This window comes from Zootermopsis nevadensis, unplaced genomic scaffold (genome assembly GCF_977971745.1).
Source record: "Zootermopsis nevadensis isolate Lab colony 2312 unplaced genomic scaffold, Znev_1.0 Znev_ptg000010l, whole genome shotgun sequence".
NCBI lineage: Eukaryota > Metazoa > Arthropoda > Insecta > Blattodea > Termopsidae > Zootermopsis > Zootermopsis nevadensis.
The window spans coordinates 18612910-18627300 of record NW_028259142.1 but is presented as its reverse complement, the minus strand read 5'-3'; the positions used below and the strand labels follow the sequence as shown (position 1 = coordinate 18627300).

Sequence of the window (14391 nt, the reverse complement as noted above, 5' to 3'; positions counted from 1 at the left end):
TAATGGCTTTCTTACTTCAACTGGAGAATGGTTGTGCATTCCGGCCGTCAGTCTTTTGTCTGTTGAACACAATACTAGTTTTGAGCTGTTAATCCTGAATATAATGACCGCCGCTTACAACGATCGGTATATTTCTTGTTAACATAAACCTCTTCCTTTATTTATGTTATATTATTTCTCCTTTTGTTTGTAAGGGAACATATCCAGTAAGATTAATCCCGCATCTTGCCAAATTACATTATGCAAAGGTATAATTATAATCTGCATGAGTTCCTTAATAATATTAGTGACTGTCACATTTTATATGTACATGCTTTAAGGATGTATACTTTATATTTAAACGCAGAATATTTTATCTTGTAGAGTTCTATCTAAAGGAGAGTGGAAACGTGTACTCCAGATTACAGCACTCTTTTAAATGCGTAATTTTCTACGTAACGCACCTCACTGGCCTTGATATTTGTATACTACCGATGTAAATCTTACAGTAGAATAATTAACACGTGTCTGTTGTTATTTTTTTTGTAGTGTTCTGTCTGCCGACAGGTCCATATGAACAGGATCCTTCCATCCTTTTCTCGGACTGGGACCTGTTCATATACGTTCTTGGCAGATGATCCAGAAGTGGTTTGCCATTGCCTTCTTCTGTGTGTGAATGGAGTAATTGTTGGGATGCCACGGAGAAACCGGGTAAGCCCCAGGAGGAAAACTCCGTGTTGCCTAGACCACGGCCTTGCCCAACACAAGTTATAAATTCGGGCACCGCCGGGAATCGAACCCGAGACCCCAGGATTACAAGGCCAGCCTTCTAACCGCTAGACCACCGTGGCACGGTCTGTTGTTAATATAATATTTAATCTTTTTCGACTTTTCATGTATTAGCCTCAAACTTGTTCCAACTTCGTACCCATCTTTTAAATGATCCCTTTTAAGCTCTTCTCAGAACTTCTCGTCAGTGGTTACGGAACAAATTTAAAGCACTGAGAATGTTTTGGTGCATTTTATGAGTCACTGTCATAAACATCGGTCTTGAGGGGGTGGGGAGGGCCTTGGTACGTAACGCATGCGCAATAGGAAAACAGCGCTCGAACATCAGCACAATTATACAGCAATCAATCACAATCTAGAAAAAGTAAACACTCGAAATTGCCAACGACTTCCGTTGACAGAGATGTCAAGCTTTTACAAACTCTTCAAAGATTAAGTGCTGGGAGATCTGCATTTCTTTCTGGTGTTAACTAACTCCAGAACTGCAATAAGGAAAGTAAACGATCATGTTCATATATTATTAACGATAGCAAAATTACAGAGAAAAACGGGGAGTTCACTCGAACAAAATGGACAGTGACAGACTACTTAACCTTGAACTTTAAATCTTTCCAAAGAATTATAGCGATGGCCTATAGGAAAACCACTGAAATGTATCCGATAGGAAACAAACCCATTCTTACAGCTTTGTATGAGTGAACGAGACTGTCACTATTATTAATAGTAATTAAGATACAACGGGGATTGGCGGTTGGAAATATTGATGAAATATTCGTATGAAAATCTACGCGGTATGAAGGGACACAAGATGAAGCGATTTCTATTGTAAGTGAAGTGAAGTGAATTTATGCGAGTCTTGCAAGAAATAATCAAGAGCATTGTTTTTAAATATGCCACTGTCACGTTTAGGAGAATGATAAGCCTGCACTGCACCCTTTCTGCGCTGAGTTACGTTTTAAAACATTGTCATCTTATGTTTATGAAGCTTACATTTACCATTATACAGTAGCTACGACTGAGAACGGCCTAATGTCGATTGAGCTACCTGGTTAGGATCCCAGACTCTGCCAAGAACAGGCCTACCGGGATTCAAACAGACCACAACAGCGTTCTTCCAAATCATTGCTAATTCACCATTCCATTCCACGCTATGCAAACTTTGTTAAACAACCTAAATATCAATACAATATAATGCTTTGTGTCTGGAAAGAAGAGTTTGACTGTTTCAAAGTACTTCTTACAGTGTTTAGACACTGGTAACTACATATACGTGAATAAATTTTTGTATTTGGTCAACAGTAGTATGGATGTGCACAGAAGTACACTTAAAAATATTAGTTCATATTTAACAGACTTGACACATTAAATTATGTAGCTTTGTTTTTAACCTTAAAACCTTTCATAGCGAGTAGCGACTCAACGTAAAAATTTTATATACAACTACTAACACTGAAGGGTAGTATATTTATATGCCAAACGCGTTTTTACATTTGTTTTTTAACAATATACGGGTACGAGCACTCGGTGGTACAGAACTGCAAATACCCGTGAACTGTATTAATATTTCGTAACGATTTGCAATGGAACAGACCATGCCGTCTCCGTGACAGAACCGCTGTCAGACAACACAAAGGCATTGTATTACTCCTGTTTTGCTGTTATTATATAAAGCAATAAACCTAGCAAGAAATGAGCTTGACATTGTGTATATCAAATAGATTAATGATACTACGAAGTCTTAAAATGAAAGCATATTGTTGTTGTACAGTACTTACGATCATTAACCGACTTCACCCGGAATGTCTGTATTGTTTAAATGTTAATTAAAGTTTCTTCAACACGAAACAAAAACTGATACACACTGCACATATCTACAAAACTGTTTTATTTACAGAATAATTAACACATCGACTCCATACACAACTAAGCACTAGTCATAGTTACATCTGCCTGCTGTAGATGACAGGAGTGCACTGAACTTGACTATATCGATACTTGCTCTGAAAGGTCGACGTACGCTGTTGCAAGTTTTTGTGTATCTTTGCATTATATTTTCGCATAAAGAAACGTCATCTTTGCCCGTAATTCTATTGAATGGACCGATAATTTATTACGGGGTTTTAAATTTTGGTTCTTGAATATATTCATTTGTATTTACTCCAAAACTATGGCTTACTTTCTACCGAATAAAGCCCATTGTGCCATCTCTTATTGTTTCTTCGTATCAATAAGAGAAACTTGCATGCAGCCGATGATTAGTCTTTTAAGTTAGTCAAGTTTTCAAAACTGTTCTTGTTAAAAGTATTTACTGAGGTTTTTGGATAGAAAAATGTGTGGGCAGGGAGGGCTTATTAGTACCTCAAGCTTCAGTGGGTGCAATGGTACAGAAAATTTAAAAATATCTACAATAACTGTACCAAAACATGGATGCAATTTCTTAACAGGACTTTGGAATAGATGGGAACTATGGAGTGTAATGTAACTGAATGAATTCAAGGAACGTGCTTATGGACTTTTATTTCTCAACACTTGTAATCATAAATTTATTCTATTCATGTTCTCCAAAAAAACTGCAAAGTATTCTGCCTCTTTAAAATTTAAAGATACAAAAATTGGATTTACAAAATTGTATGAGAAATGGACATAGGTGACGTGCTCTTGACAGTCACATTTGGAAACATTAAAACTTTGTGATATCCAAATATTTCAAACCCATATGATACATGGTTAAACTACAGCTACGTTTTCTCGTTCTTTTCCTCACAAAGTTTGCACTCAACCCTATACCTGTTCCCTTAAGTATAAATATAATTATACAATCATTACATTCAACTTATCTTCACATTTTTATCCCAGACACCAAGAACAAATACAGAAAAGTTTGTAAAAAAACCCACCTATTTTCAGGGCTCCAGAAACATGCCCATGCACTCACCACATAAGCAACTTTTAGAATTTTTAGTCTTGGTTTAAATGTATTCTATGGTGCGACAGCCCGAAGTCGAGCCTTGGCCTCCTCCCATGTGGGAGGTTTCTATGTCTTTGAAGCGTGCATTTATGAGTAGTGACGAGCCCACTGACTCTGCACAATTTCTACTCAATCCTGATTTGACTGCCAGAGCCATCTAGCAGTGAATCAGGAGAGACTTGGGTGAGAAATGGCCACTGAGGTTTAAATGCACGGGCAAGTAGAATTTATTAAGTAGCAGGATTATTTAAATATCAGTTGTATTTCTGGACCCCTGCGTAGTTTGTCATTTCACAATACATTAAGTAATTTTTGCCAAGAAATAGAAAGTCCAATTTATTTTCCCTGTCTATCACAAACACAATTACCTCTGAAAAGGCCTTTGTACAAGCAAAAACATCATTCCATAAAAGAATTAACATTTAAAGGTATAATTTTATACAACAACCAACACTGACCAAGCAACAGTAATTGCTGAGGCTTGACATAAATTTTGTCAAAACTTTTCATAAAATATATATTATGTGTTATGTAAATATATATATATATATGTATCTCTATATATAATTATATCATAGACAACAAATATTCTCTCATTTCATAGCTGTGGTATAATATAACAGTATGTCTCTAATCAATACTGTTCTTAGTCTACACCATTATAACAGCGCCACAGTGACAGAGTAAAGCACAAGTCTGTTTTGTCTACAATTGTGAAGTGCATCATTCAGTAGGTATGTCTGTACGTTTGAAAAGTAGGATTAATGGGAAGCTACTTGAAAGTTTACGTAGTCAACTCTCAAGTAACTGCTGCAGTGGATTGTACAAAGATTTAATCAACTTCAGACTGAATTCCTGTTGGTCCTTTGTTTCAGATAATTAAAAAAAGAGCGCCATAAGTAGCCATTTTACAAGATCACCACTAAAATTTATCTCGTATATTGGTTTACAATATACCATAACTAACAAGAACACAGCGAAACATTTTTTTTTTATTTTATCTTTTACTCAAAACACCATTTTTACATACCATACTGTTTAATGTATTACTGCAGTACAGGTTCTCCCCCATCATATTTTTGAACTTAGGAATCTGACCACCTAGCTAGACATGTGGTACTTAGCTGAGACCAGCTCAGACAGCCAGACCACTAGGCAGAATGGTTCCTGAGAAACCTCTAACGCTATATTAATATCTGAGTGAATGGAATAACATAAGAAGTGAATACAATGTAAGAATATTTATAGTTGACCAGCAACAAGCAAAATGTGACATAATATGAGCAGGAATGAAATGAATTAGTATGATGAGGTAAAACAGGTATTGCTAATTTAAAACTGCAGTAATTTTTCACATTTTCAACATTAGATTATTATCTTACAAGTAACTTTCTCTAATTCTCGGGAATAGAAAAACAAACCTCAATATATATTATTTTACAGCAACAATTTTTAAATGAAAATAGCAGAACATATATTATTTGCAAGGCAATGGTATGCCAGAAACATTTTCTGCCCTGCAAGAAACCCAAAAACTTCTAGAGAATAATGTCGAAGTCATTTCTCAGTATATATTCCCCTACTGTTGAATCCACAGTTTAAGACTATTGGCAGTGTACGTTTTACAGTGAAACTTGCGTGCTAAGATCTAGCACTACATGGACCAACTTGGAGCATTTTCTGTGACTAACCAAACAGGATTATGAACAAAGCATTAGTCTGTCAAGATTCTTAAATAATTAAATGATTGAAATAAAATATATTCAGGTGCAAAGAATGCCTGTGCCTTGTGTATGTCTATGCATGAGTATGCACTCTTGAATTTGTGTTAGAATGGGCAAGGATCATTCATGACTTAGTATCATCCATTGGAATATACAACAAGAGTTGAAAGGAACCCTTCAATTTGTAATGTGCATATTTTTCAAATGCATTCTTTGCACTTCAGTATACATCATTATGTAACTGTATATAGATTTCTATTGTACTTCATATAAAAAGTCTGAGACCAAAATCTGACCACCATTTTCCAATTTCTTGAACAATAAACCATTTTTGAGAAAAATTATGAAACATTTTATTTGAGACTGATGCAAACAGGGTTATATGACCAATACAACTTTAAGATTACAAAACCCCCTCCAAACACCAAATGTTATAAAAATCCATAGAAAAATTTCAGGAACAAAACATGGATAGATAGACTATCTCATTATTGTTCTTTCACTTTATCCACACATAAACCCTAAATGCTCTGCCAGACTGAAATTAGCACAAGTGTACAAAATTTGTGATGTGTACAACCATAAAAAACATACATAATTCACACCAGACTGCCAATTTTTACCTCTATAAACATTACACAAAATAGTAGTCCATAAAAATCAAAAATAATATTAAAAGTTGAAGTTATCAATTAAGGAAAATAGCAAACTTTCTGGATTTCAGTTTGTAACATACCAATGTCATTTACTGTCAGTATATCATGATCATCACATTTCTGCCACTGCCACTGTAAGAGTCAAGCAAAAATTTATCAAACTAGCTAATTTCATCTGATGTTCTATATTAACCAATGTCAATCTTTGGCAGTACCACAGATGATCAAATGTGGCCACACAAATGTACAAGAAATATTTCACTTACCAATCATAACATTAAATAAGACCTGTTTATTAGTTAAACAATGTTCATACTTGAAAAATATTAGTTCAAAAGAAAGAATTGTAAGAAATTTTCAGTTTAAAATTTAGCAGCTTCATTTTCTTTTAAACACTTAAGATCATTGGCTTATAAACGTATTTTTAAATATTAATAATCCAATCTCAATTTGAACCCATCACTTGGCACCTGAGTAATGCTACTGACTTTATGGCAGCTCAATGTACAAAAAAAGCACAGAAACAATATGTAACGAGGTTACACTGCAGACAACTTTTTTCTTGACCATGACAGATGTGCAAACTATAAGGAAATTACTTGAACTACCGCATGTTCAATGCTACACTGTGATGACTGTCATCATGTTATCATCTTCTATGATGCTGAGATAAAGCTACTCAGACATGGACTCGCCATATAAGTTCTAAGAGAGGGCACAAACACACTAGACACTCACTGTGCTGTGCTAATATACTTTATCACTGATTAATTTTACATTTCTAAAATATCAACTATACAAATTCATATTATCTTTGTTGAGAGTAAAACTGTAAAGTTACCCATAACCCTGTATGAATCGAGCCGGACTTTTGAGTCCTACAAAACTTAACAATTCTTTAAACATCTATCTTCTTATGTATAAAGTGAAGCTTTCACGGTGTTTGAAGTTGATCAAAGACTCTCAGGCTACAAGCCACATCAGGTGGCCGAATGGCTAACAGCGAGCGCGCTACAGAGGATCAGTTTTGTTACGCAGCTGCCCTGAGGATGTTAGCAGACATGGCTCTCAAAACGTTGGCAGAAAATATGGTTTACTCACCATTCAGCCACCTGGCACGGCTTGTAGCCCGAGAGTCTTCCCTCAATCTATCTTCTTGATGACAAGAATTTCTCTTCACATGCCACAATTTATCTTCTCTCACCATAAATTTCCACCATGTATTTCCTCAAATCACAGTATTAAAACACTTGGCTATTTTCTTCCCTTTATGTTTATGATAAAGATGATTACACTCAATAACAGAATAAAAAAAAAACTACTACAGACAACTGTCCATCAACTTGCAAACAGACAGTGCTTGAAATAGAACAGTCCAAAAAATTAATCACAAAGTTCTAGAAAAAGAACTGTAATAGCTTCTTAACACAGCATGTTAGTGTAATTTCCTTAAAAAAACAGTACTGTAGCACCTATAAATGCTCAGGTAGGACATACCATAAAAAAGATTCAGTATGACACACGCATAAAATTATCAAATTTACAATTTCCTTATTGCACTATTCTTGCAGAACTGGGCTGTTTTAAAGTTAAAATTTATATCCATTCCAAGCACTGCAGACTAGCTATCCACCCTGTTGTCCTATCAGCCTAAAAATAGTTAGTAACTTATAATAAAACTCCAAGACATACATTGTAACAACCTGCAATTCCAGCCCCTTCAGCTCTAACATTACAGATTCTCTACTATATGCAATGAGGTATAATACAAAATGAATGTCATTCAGCTACTCTTTTGTGTTATGTACAGGTGATAACAAGAGTCCACGTAATAGAAAATATGTTCCAGGATACTGTTAACATTAATATAAAGGACAAGAATTTTCAGACATGGAACAAATACAGATTTTGCTGCATGCTTTCCCATCCCCCATCACTGACAAAGCAAAAACTTATAAGTGTAAAGAATACCTGTGCTTGCCACCTTATCACTGGAAGTCAATGAAATCCCATGATTTTGGTATCCTCACCTCAGAAACATTACGTAGTCATCCCTGCACCCAGGTAGAAATCAATATAGTCAAATAATATAAGTGGGAATATCAGAATAAAATTTTTATCATTCTCATCCCTTTCCTTGGCCTCAGCATAAAATCACACCAAGATATGGCCAGCATTCTCTTCTTGGCTCGATTTCATACAAAGAGAGCTTCTTGAATGATACTAACATCTATATGTAAGTATTTAATTTATGAAAACCTTGAAATAAAAAAAACAAACAAACAAAAACAAAGCGTCATTCTATACAAAGTTCAAAATGTGAGTATCCTCACTGGATTTCATTTATATCTATTGAAAAATCAAGAGTGATATGGCTTGCCAAACTAGGATGGAATTTAAATACCCAAAGTAAATAAAGGGTTAATTGGGTTGTGATGCTGTGTAGTCTTGTAGGTGGTTACCAATGTTTTAGAGGAATGTATCACCTCCATTTTCTCCAAAATGTAACTGCTCCAATATTACACAGCATCACAAGCCAGATGACTACAATTAACATTTCTACTGCCCTGAAATCATCAAATCTTAGAAGCAACTCACCTCAGTTTTAGCCAAAGCTGTCAACAAATGTTCTGCATGGAAAGTTACAGAAAAAGAGTGATATGTTTTCTTCCGGCTAGTTCTTTGACCACTCACTTTTGATACAGGAAAGTCTTCCAACATGTCAAATGTAAGTACCATAAATTAAAGTTAATTTTCCCATAAATGACCTCGCTGTATCAACAAAGATAATACCACTTTCAAAAGAAAGAAGTATCTATTTAAGGAATTTTATGAAAAAGCTAATAATGAGTTTATATTACTTTTCAGGTAATGGGAAGAAAAATGTTACTCCACTGCTTTGATGGGTAAACAATTTTTTTTTATACAGATCTCTACAAAAACCATCAAATGTTATTATATTCATGAATTTTGTACCTCACAATAGTAACTTCTAACTTTATTTTCAAAGACATTTAGGAATCCTGGGCTTTGGAATAAATCAACTGAACTAAAAATTTATTTTGTGGTGTATGCTTGATAGCAAAACTATTGACATATGCAGCAGGCATAACTAGGTAATAAAATAATACAGTGGTTTACTATGAATTTTGTAAGCATCTGATATTCACATCAGTATAAACCAAAAGCTGTGGGGCCTCTCATCTAGGTTCAAGTGTTCCCACAAGAATAAAACTTATACATGAAAACTTAAATATGTCCCCATGAAGTAAAATATTTATGGTAATCATTCATTTGACCAATCCTCTGGCTAATTCTGTTTAATCATTTCTCTGGGCTATGTGTTAAATCACATCAGATCAGCTGGCCATCTCCTGGTCTCTTTGTGAACCCACTCCAAGAGTGTAAGCTTATCATTCGACATCTGAAAGACAGTATATGACCCATAAAAATCTTAGAAGCTAAAATATAAAATAGTCATTCTGTATGATATCCGAGCTTTTGGTCTTTTTCAACTACATTTTATTTATATCAATTATGAATCCTTTGTTGAAATGGCCTGTCAGCCATGGCAGAGTTTCTATTCCCATTGTGCTAAGAAAAAGGTTAGACCACATTTGGTTTTTAGTTTTGTTACACAGTAGAAGTGTAAGACATTAAACACTATATGATTTGCCAAATGTACTGTTTTCAGAGAACTTGTGGGGGCTGGAAACTTTTAAGGAAATAACTCCAGTATCTTAATTTCACTCTGAACCCAAGAGAATTACCTGCTACCACAATTAAAATTCTATCTAACACAGGATTAACTTGTGAAGTGCTACTTTTTCTGTCATTTAAAGTATCTTAATGTTAGTTCATTTAAATGGGATTTGTTACTTGGCTTAGTGTTTGTACCTGTACTTGAGCTGTAGACAACAAATGTTTAAGCCTAAAAGCAAGTAGCTAAAGGAGCTGCCCATTTTACCATCATTTAGCCAATATAAACAACATTTAAAATACAAAGGAACTGACTTATGTAGTGGTTACAATGTGATGGACGATATCTTGCAAAGAAACTTGGCATACAATCTACATCCTCCACTTTAAGATCAATGACACCATATATGACACTTATGTGCCTTGTTAGTCTGCTGTTTCTTCACATGAAAATCTAAATCTAAAAACAAAAAGTCTCTAGTTACTGAATACAAGGTTGCATTATGTGAGACATTAATAACCAAAAATATCAAAATGTTATCACATGAAATTCCTTGCCTCATATACCAAGTAAAGAAACATGTTATTTATGTAAGGTAAAATAAAACAAAATTTTGCTGCTAACATGTATATACAAGTATTTTTTTAAAAACTTTCAGTTGGTTCAACTTGCAGGATAGAAAGTTTATGGTCAAAGTAAACTTGTGATGAAGTATTATACTGCACCTCCTATACACACACATTCTTATATAGAGAACTTAAATATTGAATAGTTTAAATATGCACAATATTAAGAATCTGAACAGACATGGGCACGATAATAACATACAAAAAAACCCTCTGGATTCTAATCCATCTTGTAACCTACGTGCACCAGTCTGTCAGCTATCTTTCAACATTTGAAGTGCAAGGATATCTTTTTCAAACACTACCTAGTATCTCAATTATATATTACTTGCCAGAATGAGTTTAGGGATACATTTCCCAATTCTCCTGTGCCAAACAAACTGACAATACCTTGTCTGGTAAGCCATTTCCAACACTGCAGGAACTCTTCTTCAGGTTGCATCAAACATTAAGAATAGAGTGAATGCAGTGGGCATTTCCATTTTCTAATTTCAATGTAATTCACATTTTGACAAATAGAAGATGTGTCAGGAATGGGTTGCATGACTTCTTAATCACACTGATAATATTGATTTTAATAAAGTGAACAAGGCTCGGAAGGTGTACTCTTTGAAGTACCCTACAATTCCAAAGGTATTCTTCATGTCACAATGTGGGTAGTGATGTTATCAGGTTGCTCTATTGATAACCACAGCTAAAAGCTCACTCTTATTCAAAAGGAATAGTAAATGCAACAGTGATATTCAAGGAATTGTTATTTTCTGTGATCTGAAGTCACTGTTGTGAGATAACGATGACCCCCATTCTAACAACATGCCCCAACCATTACTACAACTAAGTTTCAGTAAATTGTCCTCATTTATATACAACCTTGCGGCCAACAAGCTTCCAAGCAATACTGAATGTGGCTCTAGGTCTGGAGAAGACTGAGAACCCCTGCTATAGCAAGTCACTTAACGTACTCATTCTTACACAGAGGAGTATTATATGTGTAAATGTGCACCACACTGAAAATATTTATGATCTGGTGACTCATACTGTATTTATGCCCAATGAACATTAAGGTGGAAGATGCAGATTGCAGGTGATGTGTCATATAACTGGCCCAAATATCTGTAACATCTTGCAAGACATTTGTTAGTGGGATATACCTTTAACCCTTTCACTGTTAAGGAAGAGTTCTGATGTAAGAATGATCATGCTGCGTGTTATGGACGGAACAGTTCCGCATGGGTACAGTGCATTGTAATATCAATCAGTCAATATATGTTGTTTATTTAACCTATTCATAATAGATGGATGAAACAACTTGTAGGTACCCAAATGCTCACAATAGGGTGATTACTGGATAGCACACAGCCTATTGACATGTATGTTCAGTAACAGTGAATGGGTTAAGAGCATTATTATGATTGTGTTATATTTTTGGATCATGGCCCCATCATTTCATTCTGCTTCAGTTTGAACTAGGTCTTTGAACCTGAGAACTTTACAGTCTGGATTCAGCATAACCTGTTCCTTACAGTCCCACCTCCTCAATGTTTAAAATGATTTTCTGTAATAAATACTGAATTTATGGTTAACTTTTCCAAGCTGCTTTTTGTTTAAAGAAAGGCTCTTCTGTTAGCACATTTCTTTGGCAGCATATAATTTGTATTGGTGACAAGCTGAGTATAATTAGCTGTTAACTGTTCACAGATGAAAGGAATTATTTCTCTCACTGATCATCTCAGACACCAAATAAAGTCATATTAGAAGGGATATCTTGTGCGTTGCATGGAAAGGTATGAAAGAGGATTCCTGGGGCTTAGTTGATCAAAGATTCATCTGCAAACAGTAATGTGAGGATCTAATTTCTACCTTGGGTGCCATGTCTTGCCATAAAATATTCAGCTGTTTCATTTTAAAACAAGATCTTGAACCAAAAGCTCTTCAGTTCAACTCTTGTAACTGGACTCATTTTATTATAATTTTTAAAAGGTAAACATGTTGAAGTAAAAAGTTATGCAAATTTGTTGTAAGAAAACTTTGAGGGAAAGATCCAGTTAGGATATAAAGTAACAAACATAATAATATAATATTTAAAAGACTAGATGTGGAGGTGTGGACTGAATTCAACTGGCTCAGGATACAGCCCACTGGGAGGTATGTATGTATATAGAAATGAACCTATGGGTACCTAAAGCAGGTAATTTCTTGACCAAGTGTGCAACTATTAATTGTTTAAAAAAGAACCTGTATCATAGAATTACTACTTAAAAGGTCCAATGTGCGTTACAGATCTGTAGTATGATTATATGATTGCGTTTACAATGTTGACTTACATAAAACAACAAATGCTTTGTTCCTCTATTTCCACGGGAGATTATTTACATATTTGTAAAGTTGCAAGTGACTAATTTCAACAGTTAACAAGTGATAGAAGTATATTTTAACAGGTGCCATTAAACAGAACTTATATTTCTAAGTAAAGTAACTCATTTGTGGCAACGAAATGGTTAATTCAATTTAAAAAAAATTGAAAGACTTAAGATATAGAAAGATTGTTTGTGATTCTGAATATCTCACAGGCCTTGATGTTATTTTATTCTAGGAGTAAATCCATTTTTGAAAGCTAATCATACTACAGATAACACCACAAAGAGTCAGAAATTTTAAGAAAATGATTAAAGTTAATAAAGTATGATTTGAGCTTCATGTGAAGCATGGATTGCAAAGGATCATTACAGACCAAACTGAAATTCTCTGGTCAATTTCTGGTGCACACACCCAAATACCAAATTTAATTTAAATCTGTTGATTAGTTTTGGAGGTGAAACACTTGGATGAACATGGCCTCTGCACTACATATTTATCTGATGCACTTTGTACAAAAAAAAATCAGATTATTCTCAATATGCATTACTAGTCCTAAATTGTAAAACTTTTACAGTTTATATGTGTCTTGTTTACTTGCAATTCCTACAAGTAGTACCTCATATTGCAGAGAATGATTCACCCTGAGTATAACTATCATTGTATCAGATTATGCTGACAGAAATGCTCAGATTCAATGACCTTGTGATTATGTTACAAGATACAGTGCTGATAATTGCCTGCTTCACTGCACTCAAGACTGTGGGTCCGCCGTGTAGCTGAAGAAGCACAACAAAGGTGACTGAGTAATGGAGCCCCATGTGCTGGTTCCAGCCAGTAGCAAAATGAGGTGGCATGAAGCAAGTGCTGCTACTGCTCATTGCAATTATCACGACACTTGTGATGATCATGATAGTGGTGGTGGTATTGTTGGAGATGGTGATGAACTAGACGTCTGTGAACTTGGAGAGTTTGTCTCGAAGCAAAAGGTTTTCTTTTTTGAGTCGGTCCAGTTCCTGACGTAGACCCATATTCTGTATCGTAAAATTCAACAAGAAAAATTAATCATAATATCAGAATAAAACATAAACTTAACAACAGAAATGGCACCCACCTTCTATAAAATCTTCTGATGACACAGAAAGGCTAGCAGATAATAAAAATGATTCATTATGCAACTTAGAGATTACTACTATCATTAAGAATTCAGACATAACCTCAAACTCTCACACTGCCACTATGTTTGGTATTTTTAACATAAGAAACATTTAATGCAAAGGTTTTAGATACATTAAAAAATCTACACAGAATTCCAAATAGCTACCTCAAACGATTCATTAGTTATTGTTAATAAATGTAAAACTAAATATACCAACTACTGCTTTTAGAAACAGGATGTGTTACTTTAGAGTCTTTCTTTAAGCGTAAAATTATGAAATCATAATAGATTTCTTATTATGATTTTGTTGGCCCAGGACAGGGTCTGGAGAAGGGCTTTGGTTAATTCGGTGAATAGATTTTTTATTAGTCGAATAACAGCAATTATAGATAAAATACACATGTGCATGCATGCGCACACAATACAACTAAAGTA

The 14391-nt window shown here is 34.7% G+C and overlaps 2 protein-coding genes across 4 annotated transcripts in view; both read right to left on the bottom strand.

Moving 5' to 3' along the window:
• LOC110827448 (LON peptidase N-terminal domain and RING finger protein 3) overlaps nucleotides 1-2743 on the bottom strand; it is a 75938-nt gene extending 73195 nt beyond the window's left edge. Inside the window, exon 1 of the mRNA XM_022059137.2 lies at nucleotides 2544-2743. The gene's annotated coding sequence lies outside the window, so the exon portion shown is untranslated. The remainder of the gene's footprint in view (nucleotides 1-2543) is intronic.
• A 523-nt stretch (nucleotides 2744-3266) lies between these two features.
• Nucleotides 3267-14391, bottom strand: part of Pdp1 (PAR bZIP family member Pdp1) — a 128350-nt gene continuing 117225 nt past the window's right edge. For all 3 annotated transcript variants that reach the window (XM_087346707.1, XM_087346709.1, XM_087346706.1), the window contains one exon: nucleotides 3267-13831. In XM_087346707.1, coding sequence (XP_087202833.1) covers nucleotides 13745-13831 — 87 coding nt within the window. In that variant the 3' untranslated portion in view covers nucleotides 3267-13744. The remainder of the gene's footprint in view (nucleotides 13832-14391) is intronic.